This window comes from Brachyistius frenatus, unplaced genomic scaffold, assembly GCF_029030835.1.
Source record: "Brachyistius frenatus isolate BFR_SWC_R1_liver_20210118 unplaced genomic scaffold, ASM2903083v1 Contig_124, whole genome shotgun sequence".
NCBI classification, from domain to species: domain Eukaryota; kingdom Metazoa; phylum Chordata; class Actinopteri; family Embiotocidae; genus Brachyistius; species Brachyistius frenatus.
The window spans coordinates 823676-842782 of record NW_027210723.1 but is presented as its reverse complement, the minus strand read 5'-3'; the positions used below and the strand labels follow the sequence as shown (position 1 = coordinate 842782).

General features: G+C 37.7%; 1 protein-coding gene across 11 annotated transcripts in view; it reads right to left on the bottom strand.

Annotated features, from left to right (window-relative positions):
- adgrb3 (adhesion G protein-coupled receptor B3) overlaps nt 1-19107 on the bottom strand; it is a 111192-nt gene that overhangs the window by 66727 nt on the left and 25358 nt on the right. For 7 of the 11 annotated variants that reach the window (XM_069713981.1, XM_069713985.1, XM_069713980.1 and 4 more), the window contains exon 3: nt 875-985. The exons of the other annotated variants lie outside the window; for them this stretch is intronic. In XM_069713981.1, coding sequence (XP_069570082.1) covers nt 875-985 — 111 coding nt within the window. The remainder of the gene's footprint in view (nt 1-874; nt 986-19107) is intronic. 11 annotated transcript variants of the gene reach the window in all.

Here is a 19107-nt window from a genome sequence, read left to right as displayed (position 1 = left end):
AGAGGTGTTAATGAGTATATGTTAGTACTGATATGTATGTATGCAGAGTGTGTCACAAATTAAAATGGTAATGAAAGGAAAGGAGTTCTTTAAATGATGACAGCAATTTAAATGGAACAACACATGGGAAAAAAAACAAAAAACATTTCCCACAAATTAAAATAAAGGAAAAAAAAAATCTCAGTTTCTAAATTTAAACCCACCCACTAAAAAAAATACATATATATTTTCAAATTAAAATAAGATAAAACCAACTAAAATCAAGTAAATAATGAAAGCAAAATTAGACCGCTTTGAATTGAATTTGCCTTCAATTATTCTTCTGATTTGATTAAAAATGCTAAGAAGGTAGGCTGTAAAAGTCATTATGAATTTAGATAATTTCAGTTTGTAATTTATTGGATGCTACACTTGATTAAGCCACATAGCTTCATTTTTATCTCTAAGGGCAGCATCTATCAGTTCAACTTTTGCCAAGAGTGTGTTTCATATTTGGCTAAAGGGGTGGGCTTTTTTCATCAAATGACATTTAATTTATCACGGCTTGGAGGAAATGATTAACTACATCAGGGCCTTAGTTTTAAACTGCTGTTTAATTAATGTTCTAGGAATATACTGTATGAGTAATCCACTTGCCAACTTACTATGTGACAATAAAACAAACAGACCCACAAAACCCAATTATGTTCTATATTCAAAGTATAGAGGGATGGGAAATTTATCTTCCTTGTTCATATGTAGCAATAGAGCATGAGTACGAAAAATAATAATGCAAAACATTTCCACTTAAAAGGTGCAGTACAAGAGAGAGCATGCATGATGAAATTAAGTTTAGTTGACAAAATAAAGTAAAGAAACATAACTATTGTATTACCAGTTTGTGCCATAAATTTAGCAGATTCAGCTTGCTCCTGCAGGGCCTTTGTGTCATGAACTGATCTTGGCCGCTGACTTTTTACTGTATGCTCTCCGATCATTCCATATTCTATGGGACAAAATAGAGGTTCATATGAAATCTAGGTTTAAACAGTGATCTTCTTGAGAACAAAAGCTTATTACATACTGTTTTCAGGATGTTTGAAGCAACTGCAGTGCATGGCTAGAAACAAAGACCACACAAGTTTGTATTAAATTTGCTCTTGTCTCTATATGGCATAGAACAATGCAACGAATTTATAAGGGTGAGTTGGAAGTATTAATTGAGCTTGAAAGCACAGCGTAGACACATAGCAAACATGCAGATAAAACTCACATCGTTTTTCTAAGGCTCTAACACGTCATCAGACCAGCTCCCTCCCTCCCCACCCGCCTGCACACCCAAAAAAGAAAACGAAAATAAATGAAAGTAAAAATGTGTAAGCCATCAGAAAGCCACAGAGGAGGGGGTCATGGACATAACATGCTATTGATCCACGGTTTCCTCAACAGTTTGTCATCTTTTTGAGTGATTTCTTTTTAGTTGACCAAGTCCAAAATATTGTGAGCCTAAGACAAATGTATTCTGAGCTGTATGCATTATAATGCATGCCCTCTTTGTTTCCCATAGAGGAACAAAGAGACAATGAGTACAGTGTTCTGACGCCACACTGAGAAAAGTGATGCTAGAATTATTGCATTTAGATAAGAATTTGCATCAGCCCTTTTAAGCAAATGAGACACTCTTAAGCATTATTTATATTTTACTTACTTAAATAGCTCATGCAAATTGTTTTTGAAGCCATTTTTTTTTTTTTTATTAAATACTAGCATTACTTTTGGCAGTGTGGGCCTAATGAGGTGGTTTTATCATCTGCAAATAGGCAATACAGGTGATGCAGCAACAACAGATTCACACATAACTTATGTTAGTACATTAGACAATACAATGCATCAGGCATTGATAGGGATGTTTAAATCGTCATTCCTAATAAAGTTTGTAGCCTCAGTTTGTGTCATTTCCTACAGCTAGCTGGAAGCTGAGAGAGTCTGACCTCTGTGAGGGGGAGATCTGTCATCTCATCTGATCATGTTACACAGAAATTGAGAAATTTTATGACTAATTATACGGTAAATCAGTTGACTACCAAAAAAAACAGTTGTCTGATCCGCGCATCAGACAGTTGGCATTAACCAAATCATATCAACAAACATGTGCCATAATTGGATTAAGAAAAATGAATAAAGAAATCAGGACACAAACTGACTGAGTTTTTCCAGCTACATTCAAACAACATCACTACGCAGCACAGCATCAAGAGAACTGTGTTGGAATTAAAAAAAAAAAAAAAAAGGAGAATATTAAGAGGTTATAATGAAAGGAGGGAAAGCCGCCAGGTAGAAATAAACATCGCAGCCTTTTGATGCTGATTAGGATCTTCAGGACCGTGACTTCACAAAGTAACCAGCCTCAGAAGCCTGTTCAAAGGTCTCTCAGTCTGATTTGATCGTGGCCACATCTGTTTTGCTGATGTTAAGCAGAAATCCACAGTGTGAACTCTGTGCCGGACAAAGAACGTGCAGGTATACTGACGGTTGGACAAACAGCAGGCAGTTGATTTAATGTTCGGGCATGTAAGGCTAACTGCTGTAGATACTTTGACGTGTTCACATCGCTTTACTGCATTTCATGCTCTACCCTGTGGTGTCCTGAATCATGAACCGATCCCTCATTTGGCGCAATAAAAGGGCTGTCTGATTTACTCAGCCTCAATGTCTGTTACTTTGCAGGAAGTCATTTAAGAAAAAAAAAAAAAAAAGGCAGGGGCACAAGGTTTTTTAATGAATTTATACAAATGAACCTAAACACTAAAGGCTATAAGACATCACACAGTAGCACCCTTATGCCACGCGGCTCAGTGGGACGGGATGGAAACAAAACCCTCATATATTTATTACTTCTTTCCCTTTCAGTAACATTCAATATTAACCATGCTGTGGACGTACTGTATATAGTGCTGAGGTCTGTGAACATGTTATATTGTCCTTTTAAAATACTAATCAGCAAGACTGGCTTCAGAAATTATTGATCTTTATTAATGATCTTTATTGTACTTTTTCATTTATTATTTGCCTCTGCAAACATTGATCAACTCGGCAGTGATATTAGCCCTACAGTCAGTCACACCTAATCTAATCTTTCTGTCCGCAGCTCATGATAAACAATACAATAAAAGCATTGCAACATGTCATTAAGTGTGCTGGCAGTAAGATATTTAGATGACAAGCAGTTATTACATAGCATGTACTGAATGAATCAAACTTCACCCGTTTTTAAATAGAAGCATTTCATCGTCATGGATTCATCATTTTGTGACGGATGCTTGAGTAATTATCTCTACATCAGTTTGGACAGGAAGATAATAAAGAAGCTCAACCTGTTGGTACACAAATGAGAACTGGCTGATTTTAGTGCACAAGACATCTCAGTTTTTAAGTCTATGAGACTGGAGTCTTTTTTGATGCCGCAAAGCCAAAGATGTTAATCCTAAAGTTGTGTTTCAGAGAGCCCGGGGTAGAATGAAGAAGAGCATGATGTCAAAACATGACACCAGAAAAAGAACTGAGAAATAAGGTTTAATTGAACTACTAGGATTGTATTCAAGCCTGTGGCCATATAACGGCAAACATGAGAGACAAACCAGGATTTTAATAACTAGAGGGGTAGACTGTTGTCATTTGTCAAAGCAACCCAAAAACAATGTGTCTTCACTGTATTACAAGCCAGGAAGTGGAGAATATGCATTTAGCGTGTCATTACTTTGAAACATTTCTTCTGCGTGAGACAGCATAATTCTGAAGTTTTGACCAGTATTGAGAACTTTTAAACTCGGTGTGCTTGAAAGAAAATTAAGTTGAAGATTTATGAGGTGGCTGTTTTTTTTTTTTCTGCCAGGGATAAAGAGAATACTTATTATTGATATCCATCAACCATCCCGCTTCAACAGCAAAGGAGAGACGATGCCATTTTAGAGAAATCCATCAGTGTTCGCCTTCTTTCCTTTTGTGCAACGAGTGATTCATTCACTTTGTTTTGCCTGGACATAACCTCGATGCCATGCATAACTGACAGATCACGCGTCTTCGGGCTAAGAATTGAAAATGAAAGTTTTTACAGCTGCTACAGTCAGTGCCCATTAAATTTAGCACGAGTGACCAAATTGAGGAGTTGTGGGGCTGCTTTCCAGAAATACTCAACACATTTATGGAATACATTTGCTTAAAATAGGAAGCCCAACTGCTTAGGTGACCTTGGTAGATAAATCAGGAACAATAACCACATTTCCTTCCACAGCGGGTAACACCTTTTATTTAACACAAGGTCAAGGCCATGACAAATGGTTCTTAAACGTATACATTAATTAATTTATACGCTGTATGTTTGGCTTTGTGCATGAAATTAGTTACAATCGAGGGAACAGTTGGGATTAAAAGAATACAGGAAGCATTCATGCAAACTTGTGTATCTAGTACTCTGCGCGGATTCAGTAATGGAAATGCAGTCAGTATTTACTGAACAAAGTGATGCAAAGGCCACCATTACCATAATAACCTGTCATCATAGTGGAATAAAACGGTTGTCTTTTTATAGTGTACATTAAGAGGTGAGATTACCGGTCAAATATTGTACTTGCAGGATATTTTGTTAACCTTTCTAACAGACTCGTACTCAAACAACGTATTATTAGGCTCTAACCATCCACATTTTTTCCTTTGTACAGTGTAGTGCCTTTTTAGATAATAGCCAACTCAAACAGTGTTTATTTTCTAGCATCAGGATTGATTTAACTGTCTCTCTGAGACTATAAAAGCATAATTTCATGAGTATAGTTGTCAGATTTACTGATGATTTTTGTGACTTTCATTAGATTCATATGAATGAAAATGACTCCTATAATTCAACTATCGTGTCTCTCTCAGTGAGTGTTAGCATTCATTGGCATTTTAGAAGTTCAAGCAGGTTAAACCTGGGATGACCAGCTTCTTTTTATGATATGAAATATGAGTTTTAACTTGTCTTATTTTGGGACTATCTCATATATTGACCACTGCGACAGAAAACAAAATTCCAAGCAATATGGGAAAAAGTAGTTAACAAATGCGTACACACACTCAAACACAAGCACAGACAAATTATTGCACCCACTATGTCTCTCTTACTTTTTACAATTTGAAAAGCTCCTAATTCACTAAAGGAAGAAGCTGAATTTGCATTCCATTCATTAACACTGATACATCAAACCTGCAATTACTTCCAGTAAGTGCAAAAAAGATCTTTCAAAAGGTGCAAGCAAAGAATTATTTCTGCCACCATGCTGTGCCATCAGTTTGCAATGGGCAGCCATTTTGCCTGCTTGCCAGGGATTATCAACATCTCAAGGTGAGTAATAGAGAAGTGGTGAATGAGATTAGGTTATTTTAAGCAAAAATAAATTTGTCTTAACTTTAAGAAGCTCAAATGACAGGGTGGCCTGTCTCGTGAACCAGGCTGCTCTGTGAGTTGATCTTACTGTGGGATGTCTGGCCAGGAAAGAAAAATAACTTTTGCTCCAATCAGCTTTGGAAGCTGATCTCTAGGGGTGCATCTGTTAGCAAAGCCAGCACTGCATGCAGAAACAGAAACAGCCATGGCAGCTGTGGAGCTGCCAAAACAATAAAACATCTCTGGCCAAATTGTAACAAAATGTCCGCTCAAATTACGGGCTATGCAGGCACAACAATAGTCACCACTGGGCTGTAACCTCAGCAGATGATCGTAAATGATAGTTATAACGAAGAGACACCAGGGCTCAGAATTCAATGCAGCAGTGTTACTGCATGTGTTATGGCCGTCACACAGGCCTTCATCGCAGTGTCAAAGGTGTGCAAACATGGATACTACTGCACAGTATTTTCCTGCCCAAGCCAAACTATTTATGTGAGCTGATTTGGTGTGTTCAAAGCTTTCCTGACCCATCACAGCTCACTGATGCTTTCAAGTTTAATTAGTGGCCATATTAACAAAGACACTCATGCTTGATTTAATTAATGTCCTGTTACTAAGTACATGCAATACACATTGCAAACAAATAAAGACTTGGCTCATAATCAAAGAGAATCAAAGTTCCATGGGTCCATGACCTTTTTCATCACTGAGGCTTTGATCCACTGCATGCAGTGAATTTTAAACTTAAACACTGACAGTGACCATGCCAGCCACAGAGAATCCAATAGTAGACATTTCATTTCCAGGGTTCATCTTTACTGTGTGGACATGTTCCATGTGTAATTTTATTGAAAGGCAGTAAAAGCCAGTCCCATGTCCAATGACTGATGTGTCTAACCTTGCATGAAATGAGCCTTTACTCAGAAGCCCCTATGAGTAGCTCCTATCAGGGGCGCTTCACTTACTGCCCTCCATGCTTTCCTGCCTGCCTGACTGACTGACTGACTGTCACAAATGCAACTTTTAATGAGAGGCACTTCATTACTACTGCACATTGAAAAGTGTAAGTTCCCAAAAATAGAGACAACGGTCCACACAGACAAGGAAGAGGAATACCTCCACAGTCCAGGCTTGTCTTTGATCAATTACTCGACAGCTAAGTCACTGACACAAATTTTATGGTCAATTGTAGTGATGTTTCTGGGTCTAATCTACATTTTTTTTTTTTTAGAAATATTGAACTTCTGTTTGTGTCATTAATTACAATGAACTATCTAAACATAAAAAGATGCCAAAGTATTACAAAATGAAATTTATGAAAGGTAAGAATGACTACATGCTTACAGCTAGATTACAATTTATTGGTCTACCGACCCTTGTTTGTACCAACGCATGTTCACTCACTTGTTGGTATCACCTTAATATCAATTCAGAAAACTGCTCACATCTTATTCAGATGGATTTTGGATTTTTCTCTACAAAAATAATCCTAACTACAACTAACAACAAGTAAGCTACAATAAAGAAAAAGACAAAAATTATAATAACAAAAACACATTCCAGAGGAAAGTCACAAGAAACCAGTCATTATGTGTAAGGAATATATACAAATTACATGACACACACACAAAAAAAATACATGTATTCTGCTATGTTTCATTCATTTTAACATTTTAGAAGCAGGACAATACATTTAATTTTTTGTATCAGTGTTTTAGACAAAACTGTAAAAGACTACTTTTCAATGTAAAAAATTATAAATACAATGATAATGATTGATATAATGATGTCATGAAAAGTGTAGTATTTTAGATCATGAACACTTCCACATCCAGACTGGGTCTTAAATGTTACTCTAACCTCACCATTCAGAAACACAAATTATTATTATTTTTTTAGATCTGCACCCGTGTCCTCAACATAATGGATCTCCTACCCGCCATTATACAAACCCTTCACTATTGGTGGGACCATATGCTTGAGCCTGTGTAAAAAAAACCTCAATTAGTCCTTCATTAAGAAAATGAGGGGGTTGCACGGAATCAGATACAAATTACGAATTGTCCTCTGAGACATACAATTATCCATCATATTCCTTCTGCCATCTGTTTGCTTCCTGTTGACTCTCCTAATGACTTAGATTGAAGCCAAATTAGAATTCAATGCAACTGCTACTGCATCCCATTGAAAAGTCACGTGAACTTGTCTAAAAATGGACTAAGCGTGGTGGCACAAGCAGAATGCAGTCTGTTCTAAAGAGGATATATTTTATATTACTTAATCTGCAGGCAAATGAGTGGCTTCCTGAGATTGCATTGATAATTTACAGCGCAATGTTAAATCACAAGGTTATCGAGCAGTACCTCACAAAGCAACCTAGATGGAGCTCTGACGTTATCAAAGCACTGCATCAGGAAGCCCTGTTGCTGGGTGCAGTGAGCAGATCATTCCTCCTCTTTTTCCATACACTTGAGGGAACAGGCTTCAGCAGTCTGTTTTCATATCATTTCAACTCATCCAAACATCTATCGTGTCAAAATCCAGACACTTTAGATGCAGATACCACAGTCTAAACATTAAATTAAATAGAATTACACTGCCACCATACAAAAGGCATCACCCACATCACTGTGGTTGTAAACAAATGGCTTGATTATTAATCCCTGTAAAGTCAACCTCATTTTGGTTTAAATTTTGGAAAAATGAAAACAACTATGAATAAAATCTTTTCATTTTCACCTGTTCCGTATTTTTACAAAGATGTACCCTGTGCTTGATAATGTGAACAATGTGTCATGTTTTCAGTACAGCTGCATTACGCTATCAGAAAATGAATCCGCCTATGGAGCATTTTAAAGTGAAAGCAATGCCAAGATTGCAGTTTATAACTTGCAAAATCACCAGCCTTTTCAAAAAGCCACACTGTTGAACCACCCGTGACTAAAAGTGGGCCTGCTGCAGGGACACAACTGAAAGGACTACTGTGCACTGACAGAAACAAGGATGGAAGCTGATTACTAATGAAACCATTTCAGAAAGAGAAGTCAGGTCATATGAATAGTTTGGAAACCACACATTGTACACTGAGTCAAATACTGAGGCGTTTTCAAATCTAGGACACGAGTCTCAAGCATTTGATGAAATATTATCCTGTGAGTTTTGGCCGATCGCCTCAAAACAGCATGATATGATTGTAATATACTCTTGAAATTTTTTGCATAATTATCTGCTGCGATTTGCTTTACTACAATGGTCCTGCAAAGGGACATTGGAAAACTATGGCAGCAACTCCTGGCATCAGTATAAAAACACGCAACCCCAGTAGATGACCTGGCAGTCACACGCACTGCCAAGCTCAACGCCACCATGCCAAGCAATGCATCTGTCAAGTGAGAAACATGACACATTTTTTAGCACCTTTGCGACTGCAGCCAATTTTCAAAGAGCATACCTTGTCCTTTTCTGAGCCATTTTGCTTGGCATACCAAGTATTGACCTTCGATTTAATAGAGTCATGGTTTTGTGTCCATGGAAATTCCCTACTAATAAACTGCAAATGATACACCTAAGAAATTAAATGAGCAAAAAACAATATCGACAGTGTAACCATGGAGACAAATGTGGTCGGATGACCATATTTCGTGGCAAGATAAATCATTTCCAACAGCCCTTAATGAGACTTTCATAATTCATGCTGTCAGCTTTTCCACAGCACCAATCATGTCGGATCCTTTTGCAGTGGTAAAACCCACTGCTTCAGACTGCCACCCTGCATTTATCAGCACAGGGAACATTGTGTCATATGCAAGTTAGTCATGAGGAAGATGCCTGCAACATGCCCTGTCTTGGCTCATTGGCTAAACTCATGTTAAACCAAATACGCTCTCCAAAATAATTACAAGGACACGGACGCAATGCTGAAATGTCCTCAGACAAGTCGGAGCACAACAGCAGTGCAATAGGATTTTCATTTAATGGATTCTGATGCCAAGTCTGGGAGCACGAGAACCATCATAGTTATTACAAGTTCCAAAGGCATGCATGGCTGCACTAGATTGTAATCACTGTTTGTATTTTTATAACAACGCACATGCAGCATTTAGGCCACATTTATTTAACTTGATTATTCCCCTTTCAGTGATTTTTATATTTGATTTTATGTTTATCCTCAGAAATTACGTGGAGACACCGAAATGAGGCTTTTCAGTCAAACATAACCAGATGACGAGCAGGTCTACAGCTTAAATTCAAGGTAAGTTCCTGGTATAGGCCTACTGTTGTGATATTTTAGCACCAAACACAGCATTGTGTGTGTTTGGAAACCAAAGAAAGAAAGAACACAGAGATTGTGCTTAACCTATATAGAGTGTGCCCTTTGTCATCAGTTTATTCGTTCTGACCCGGTTTTGATCAAATCTTTTATTCTGAGCAATAAAAGAGGTGAGCTCCCACAATCTCCAACAGATTTTCTTTTGTAGTGAGGCTGGTGGTCCTTTAACTTGTAGTATTTTCTATTCTTTATTTAGACGGTTATAAAGTGTTGAGGGAGAGAGAGAATTGGAAACATAGGAGAGAAAACTCTGTAGGGATTCTGTCCCAGGACAAGGGGAGCATTTGGTTCAAGAGACAGGGGATTTAACCACTAGATGATCTTTGGAAACCCATATTATTCCAGGCAAACACACCATGCAAAGTAACTATGTACTGGATTTAAATCTGGCCAATTTAACTTCTGATAAATGTCTCTTTTAATCTTTCTCAATGTGATTATGTCAAAGATTCCTGGAACAGAAGCAAAGTTAAAAAAAAACCTTTTTGCCTCTGTCACAAAAACACTGGAAAGACCATCAGAACTAAATTGTACCATATTTCCCAAGTTTAATGCATGTAATCAGTGTTATTTCTCAAAGTTTTCTAAGTGCATATCAAAGAGATGCTAAGTACTGAAGTAATAGAGCAAAGAAGTATTATCTTAATTTTGAATTATGCAAAATAATGGTGCTAAAATTATGCTGAGGCTTTGTTAAGGATAATTGTAATTTCAGTAGGGCAAAGTACTTGTGTGAAATAAGAAAAGGAAGGGTGAATTAAAAAACTGGAATAATTAATTCATGATGTTTTCATTTTTATATCCAGAAAAAGGTCTCAGGTTATTATCCACTAGATGCCTCTGAAATCAACCCCATGAGAACTGATGAAAGACGAGACAGTAAACAAATAAGAGACCATTTCCATTCATTAGCACGTTTTGTCATTTTTCAGACTTTTCTCTGGAGCAGGCGACGCGGTCGGTATACAAGCGGCTGTATTGCCAGCTAGAGTGGGAGATGGCACAAACACATATGGATGGATGGAACCAGCATTCATTCATCAGTAGAAAAATAACCAATGAAGTTGATCCATTTTTCTTGTCTAACAATGTGACACTAACAAAGAGGCTTCTGTTGTCTGCCGCATCTTTCCGGACATTAACTGTATCATCAAACGTATCACTTACAAACAGATTGTAAGGGAAATTAGGTTACTGCGGTTTGTTGATCAAGCTATTGCCTTGGTTTGAATATTTTACTTTGATATGGTTGCACTACACTGTAACCATACCAAAGTAAATGTCCATGGGCTTGTAAATAAAAAAGTAATCATGCACTCGAAGTAATAATTCAAAATTTGATTGAAAACAAACTGTCTCCTAAACAGCCGCCAGAAAAACACTCCGCTACCAGAAAGCAGTGTTCGTCAGTGATGGCTGAACCTGCTGGCTCTCTTTTAAAATCCACATTTCCCAGCCACTAAACAAAGTAAAATTATAGCTTAGATTTGCAGTTTATTGAAGCCATGTAATGATTTCTGGACCGTGAAGTTATTCCAACTTCCTAAAATGATGTCTTGTTGCCATGTTGAGCTGCCAAAGTTCAAAGTTGCCCTCTGCAGCTTGAAATATAGTGTAAACAAGACTAAAAGAAATGTGTCTCTCTGGCCAGAAGCAGAAAATGTAATCATGCCATGATCAAACAGACAAGGGAGGAAAGATGTTAAATAAACTCATCAACATAAACAGAAGTCTGAATTCTCATCAGGTGACTCAAATAAGGAAACACTAAAATCCAACAAATAAGCTTTGTAACTTTGCCTAGCTTGGATCAAATCCTAGATGGAGTATGAAATGACTTATCAGTGACAACTCCTTGTTATATGCGGCAGCAGAGGCAGCCAAGAGTGACATTAGTATTGGAAATTAATTGTTTTTTAATGTGAACGTCTCCATCGTCCACCACCACATAGCCATGCACCATTACTGTGTTCAATTAGCCATTCAGCATCTTGCCGTTGGCCAATGTCTGGAATTGATTACCACACCACAAGCTCTCCCTGCAGCCCACCATCTCCAGAATATTAAGTGTTACGTTTTTTTTTTTTTTTTTTTTTTTTTAAACGTAACAAAGTAAATTGAATAAGCTTTAACCTAAGCATGTTTGCTTAATTGCTTTCTACCCAGAGGCCACCAACAAATGTGCATCAAAAACATCTCCAACAAAATTCCGCATTACCATTTCCATAGACAGCTCTCAGTCTTTGCTGGTCAGTAAAATTAGTTTGCTAAACAATCACCGTTTTAATTGTGTTGTTAAAGCTCCCATTATTGTTCTCCTGTAGGGGAGGAAGTAAAGCCCCTTCAACCCAGCTTCTGGGCCTCTTTGGCTGTGATGACATTAAGGATGATTGAAGTGCATTATCTGGGCACACAATGGCTGCTGTCCATTCAGCTGTGCTCTGCAGAGCAGTGAAATAGGGAGCTGGCGATATACTCACTGCGGTAGAACGCAGAGTTTTAAAGGCCCATGACACCCAAGCCCCCCAATAGCTTTGGCTCAATAGCCTGTCTGACCTATTGTCAGCGGGTTCACGTTATTGTCGATGTACCTGTCTGATACGCAGTCAAAGCTCCCAGGTCGTCTGCCTCTCAGCAAAAGTGCTGTGAACCCTAAAAAAAGGGGGTGATTTAAAACATATTCCTTTATTCATAATCACTGATGGTACCAGGTGAAGCAGGTAATTGGCAGAAAATACCTACATAATGTCTCTGTTTTTGGTGTCTTGCCTGGATGAAAATGATGAAATGACTCCGTGTTCAAATTCATCAAAGAGCTCACAGTAACTTCTAATTCAGAAAGCTACTCAGGGTGAATAAATGTGGTTGTGAACATGCATTAAATAATCAATACATACTTACTATTCACTGCCCTCACACGAGAGAATCCAACATTTCCTCATATGAAGGCAACCACTTGTTCCCTCTGTTTCTCACACAACAAACAAAATGTGATCCATCTGTGAGCCTGAATGACAAAACCATTTTCTTCCACTTCCCTTGCATTTCTCTGAGCAGCCTTAATGAGCCTCTCAATGCCTAAAATGTAGCCACATGTATATATTGTTTTCCCTCAAGTGTAATCAGCAAAGGAAAAGATGCTGTCTTTTCATGCACTCTCTTGCTCTAATCTAATTAGAATTTATTAAACTAGGCAAAAGTTCAAGGACATCAATAGCTACATTTTCCTCCACACACAGACTTAGCTAGTTACACAGTAGAAAAGGATGGTACGCCAAATGGGTGAATCCAGGAACCATTTTACTCCTGACTATTCTTTCACCTCATTAGAGGCACTGATGAATGCATATTTTCTGTATTGCCTCCTGATTTTAAATCAGGCAGCACTGAATGGTCACATAAATCAGCTGTGTTCAGCCAGTAATTGAATCTCCATGGACATGAGATGATATAAAAATAGAGGGTAATCAGAGGGCACAATGTGCAGTGTACTACTGCAGAACACTATGCAGATGAGAAATAGTAAATTTTCTCTCTATCACTTATTTTAGCCTGTCTATTTTAGATTAGCCTGATATTCCAATGGGACAACCAAAAGTTCAGCAGCAGGCAGTGAATTGAATACAGTGCAAGTACAAGTTTTGTAAATTGACTCACAACTAGCTGCATGTATGTAGGAAGACTAAATTCACATTTTACAGCAGTCTAGATAAATAAAGTACATCAGAACTATAAATCTATATTCTGATATAGAATATCTGTCGCTTAGCTCAATTAATGCCCCCTGTTGCTTTACAACTTTATTTTTTCTTTAAAAAAAGGAAAAAGAAACCATGTTAAAAAAAAATGCAAATGCTTCTCCAACATCAGTGGTTTGTTTGTGTTTTAAGACGGCACACAAACAACCAAAAGTGCAAATATGAAAACTCAGATCTGTAACCTATAAATGAGGATTAAAAAAACAGATCAGAACTGAAGACATAAAAAAACTAGGCTCTTTGTTTGAGTGCTATTTTATGACGGAACCTTGTGTAGTCCTGGGTGGGTGAGACTGCAGTTTATTTAGGGGATCTCTATGATCATTTGAATTATGAATGATTTCCTAATAGGAATTCAGTAAAACTATTTAAAAATCATTTGCAGCCTGCCAGTGCAGAACAAACCACCATTATTTTGTGCAGTCTTTGATTATGAAGTCACACACTTAATGGCCTTTTCTGCCACTTTCCTTTGCTCTAAAGGCCCTGTTCCCGCCTATTTGGCATAATATTTGACATGTTGGGAAATAATGATAATCAGTGAAAGAAAGCATCATTTGGGGCGATTCTTATTTTTATCTATTTGTGAGTTTTTCATTAAGTTGCAAATTTAGAATTAACAGCATGAGCTCCAGCTTTAGTTGAAATTACCTCGACCCTGGAATTAATAGAATCATTGCATCACTCTCCCCTTGCCAGGAAGAATATATCTACCCGGCTTTATTGCAAAACAATTATACTATCAGCTGATTCTTAGATCAATAGAAACTTACATGGAACGTTGGAACATTCATTGGTTCCAGCTTCATAAATATCAGGACTTTGAGTCTCTTCCATTGCAGTAAACTGGATATGTTGGGGATTTTAACTCCTGGTTGGATGAATAAGCAATCTGAAGACCCTTATGCATTAGATTCCTCAACCCTTATACTAGAGTTTCAGTTTCATAAATGTAAAAATCTACAAACCATACACAGGCAACTGCACACCCCAAAATAGATATATGTTAGCCTATCTTGTTGGCTTCTTTATTAGATGCCTGGTAGAACTCATCCAACAGCTCCCACACAGCTCCTGTTCTCCAGTCTTTATTTCCAGACGAGCTCATAAGTCCCAGTCCCAAGCCACCAGCTACTCACCACAGGGTACATGTACTCTGACATACAAGATGCTTCCTCATTTGATCTTTGAGATGGCTGACAGATATATATATAGCTACCTTTACTGCTGTATCTATAGTTCCACACACATTCACAACAATAACTCCTGTATTGTCATACTTTTGGTATCACATACCCAGAATATGACCACAGATTTTTGTTTCAACTTTATTTATTATTGTTTCATACCATACCTCTCATACCATACCGTACACCATACTGTGTAGATTACACATAATAGACCCAATCACATTTATATACAGGTCTGTGACAAAACATTATTGATTTGTCTCATCCCAGAAGGCAAACTTTTATTGCTTGTTGAGATTTCTCCCATAAAAAAAAAAAACGACATATTTTTTCCCTCCGTGTTTACTTAGCCTTTTTTTTCATGGTGGTAATTAGCATTTCCTGCTGTTAATTTGTAGTGGCTGTCCTGAAGCGGACGGTAGTGACATTTAGGCACACGTCCATCTGCTGATAAGATTATTTTTTTTAATCAATGGTAGCGCCATTTATAGTGATAGATCAAATTCTGCCAGTTATTTAACATAAATCAGCCTTTAATAATGGAGGAAAGTCCATCCCTTTTAATACAGATATTCTTCATCATGATAAGTGGCAGGATCCAACAAGAGAAATACTAAGTGAAGGTTAGTTTCCCTTAATGCATAAATAAGGAACTGACAGAAACTACGGGAAAAGAAATGACATCCTATATTTTCTTTGTTCATTTTTCCCTCTAAAATTGACAACATTCAGTTTGGGATGTGAAGACAGTTTCAGCAAAATGTATATTACTGATAAAATTCCAAATATTTAAAGCAAATACTGGCATTTGGATGATGGCTATTACTGCTTCTTTCCGCAGGCGCATAATTATTTGTAAATTTGCAGAATATATGTAGCTTTTTATCTAATGCACAATGACATGTAAATAGCTAAAACTAATGAGCCCAGACAGTTTCTCTATGACTATATTTATAAGTTAATGCAAAATGCAATACATTCATTTGAAGTTAGAGCAATCAGCAATTCCGGTGTCTCTAGGCACCCTGCAGAGACAGGAGACAGGATTCATTATATGACATTCTCAATAATTCATTACAAATGAGCCGTTCCTGTTTCTCCTTGTTTTAATGTCTCGGTCAACTGTGGCTTGGCAGCTTGCATTGAGTGACCTCCTCCGTGATCAACTTATGATTAGCTGAGAAAGGAACTTCAATTTGCCAAAAGCACATTCTTACCACAACATCAGAGACACCCCCTTTCACACTTCACATTTTAAGCATGTGACACTTGCAGCGGAAGTAACTTCCAAAGGGAATCTCGCAAGAGTGCAAATCAGTTGGAGATTTTCTCTCATTATCATTTCTTCCCAATAGCAGCCTGCAAGGTTATTTAAAGCTTCATCTTCAGCTTCATCCCGCACTTCCCTTTCTTATTATTATTATTATTTTTTTAATTTAACTAATTGACTCTGCTTCTGCAGCTTTGGAGATTTGGACAATTATAAATATTGACACCCTGAACCCTCCTCTGTAAAAAGTACAGTGAAGTTTTAGTTGTAATTTTCCATGGTTAACAGTGGATTTCAATGAACCTTTGCAGTTAAATCCAATGCACCATTTATTCTGGACATTACTACATCTATGAAATGCATGTGTTGAGGGTCAACCTACACTCACATACAACAGAGGGCTTTATATGCAATATTTTGAGCTCACTTCCTTTAGCTAATGATCTAAATACTGCTCATTGTGAGTTAAATAAAAAAAAAGATAATAATTATTTCAACTAATATTGTACAAGTCATTATATATGCTAGGTATGACATTGATAACACAAAGCCAGAGTCTCTTCCAGGCCTATTCAAGTAAAGAATTCATTAGCCACCAAATTAGTTTGTTTACAAATCGGTGTATTGTAGTGTATACTGCTGAATTCATTATGTACATATATACATACATGTATATACAAAAATAAGAAAATGAATCCATTCTCTGCTCATACAGTTTTGTGCTTAAATTTTAGGTGCATTTTATATGTTCAGCTTGTTATTCCCACACAATCCTATTAGGGTGATCACAATAAATACTGATTGGATGTAGGTTGTCTTCTGTTTTCTGCACTTTGTAAGTTAATTGAAAAATAAAAACCGTTAATGCCATTATTTAATTTTTTTCCCCCTGAAGTGCCTCAAACCTTTGCACAGTAATGTACACATTTGAAAGAGCAGTCAAGAAATGTGTATTATCATTAAGAACTTGGCACATTATCATCACCATCACTGATCACAATATATTACACACCACACCAAATTTGAAAAAACATTGTCCATGAGACTGGTGAAATGTTGTGGTGCATACATGTTTTTTTTTAATCCATGATAGTGGTGTGACATTGTTCGGTTGGTCTACCACTTAGGTAGTGATTAGAGTATCTCAACAACTATAGGATTGATTACCATAAAATCCATGGGCCTCAAAGGATGTTTATTGATGACTTTGGTGATCCTGTGTCTTTTTCCCTGGCACCTCTAGCAATTCATACGTTTTCACATCTGTTGTGAAATATCTGGGCATCCCTGACTTTTCCTCTGGGGCCAGCCTGAGGTTGAATTTATGTTTTAAAATGTCTGTGCCAGTCCTGAATTGTAATCAATTTCTTCATTTCATCATCATTTCAAAATTTTACATTTTAATTTGTCATATTCTTGTATGGGCACATTTCAGCAGATACATTCCCATCATCCTCAGCTGTATTTTGCATTAGGAGCATGCAAACAGACTTAACTAAGATAGTGAACATGGTGGCATGCTGACATTATTGCTTAGCTCAAAACACCAGTATGCCTCGTCTTACAGAGCTGCTAGTAGACTGTCTTGTTTCTAAATACTTGGGTAAATTCTAGTTGGGCTTATCTTATAATTGTGGCACAGCAGGTACATTCATAAATTCAGAAACAAAGGGAATTGTTTCCCAAAGACCATCCTGCTTTTTATTTTTTTATCCCACATCTGCCTCTAAGGCCACTAGAGTCACGCCCTCTATCTATTCAGCAGCATTCTGAGCGGGCAAGGGGAGGGCAAAGGAGACTGCAATGCCACAAGCAGCACAAAGTGAAGCTAGAACAAGAAGACTTTTGTTTGCTAACTCAGTGGGGTTCAGTGCTCTGATGTCTGCTTGATTTAGCTTCTGTCCTGGAAAATGACTATGTTTATTAATGTCAGCTACCAAACCAGCAATATTGTTTCCACTTTCACTTCTGGCTGAGCAAATCTGAGTAAATTGCATCAAGGATTAAAAAACATTGCCTTGTAATAGTTTTTGTGAGTCTTCCTGCGCTTCAACACCGCACTCAATTGAAAGCAATGGGACAGAGCTCCGGTTTGTTTGTGTGATATTGAGCAAGGTCAGTTCGGATAGTCTCAGATGGGTACATATCCAAAATGAGCTAACCCTCCTATCACTTATAAAACTGCTTCATAATTAAATCTAAAAAAACAGAGAAGGGCATCGCATGCCTAGCTTCCTGTTACCAAGCAACCAAGTCAACCAGTGTGCATACCACTCTGTCCATACTAAAGGCAGGATGAGGGGAATTGGGGCTCCCTGTCCATTTCCAAGGATTCTTTTTGGATGTACGCTGTTAATGGACAAAGCAATAGGAATGTGGACAAGAGATCAAGCCTAAGTGGGGTGTTTTAAATTCCTTTAATGAGAACTTGGCTCATTTAAAGGCATTATTGAGAATCCCAAGATGATGTGACTCGAATCCAAAGCAGTTGGCCAGTGGTGATGGTGAGGGCAGTAAATTCTCTGCAGGGTTTCAAAACAAGTGAAAAGAGGAAGAGGGTGAGAGGCAAACTGTGGGGGCAGATCTGGGCAATGCGACAGAGCCACAGTAAGATGAAAAGACTTTAGAAATAGCCTACAAGATTTTAATGGTTTCATAATGTCTCAGCCATTGCTCATATGTGCATATAGCAAGACAGATGAGGTCCTCTGTTGAATACTATTGACAACTATCTCACAAAATGATTCTAAAAGGCGTTAAAATATGCAAACAACATGTCGAAAGTTTTTGGAAACTAGATCGGAAGCAAAAAGCTGCACAAGCATCTATAATTGTTAAATCTCCACAAGTGTTAATTAAAATAAATTTTGCGTGACCCAACATAACTTGTCATTGCTGGACTGCAGATTCTAAAAAGCCTGACTCATTCAGTATTAGGAGCACAGTGCTTTAAAGCCCACAGCTGTCCCATTATGTGTATGAAAGTGGGCAGGAGAGGATGTGAACGTCCAGAATGCATCCGTCCCTACCCGGCCATCCCCACTCACAACAAATATCCATCCCATGTTTATGCTCTTCTGCCTATGTGTTAAGTTCATTTCAGCTCAGCAGCAGGCGGGAGGCACACGACAGTACCACCCACCTTTTTATGGCGCTTG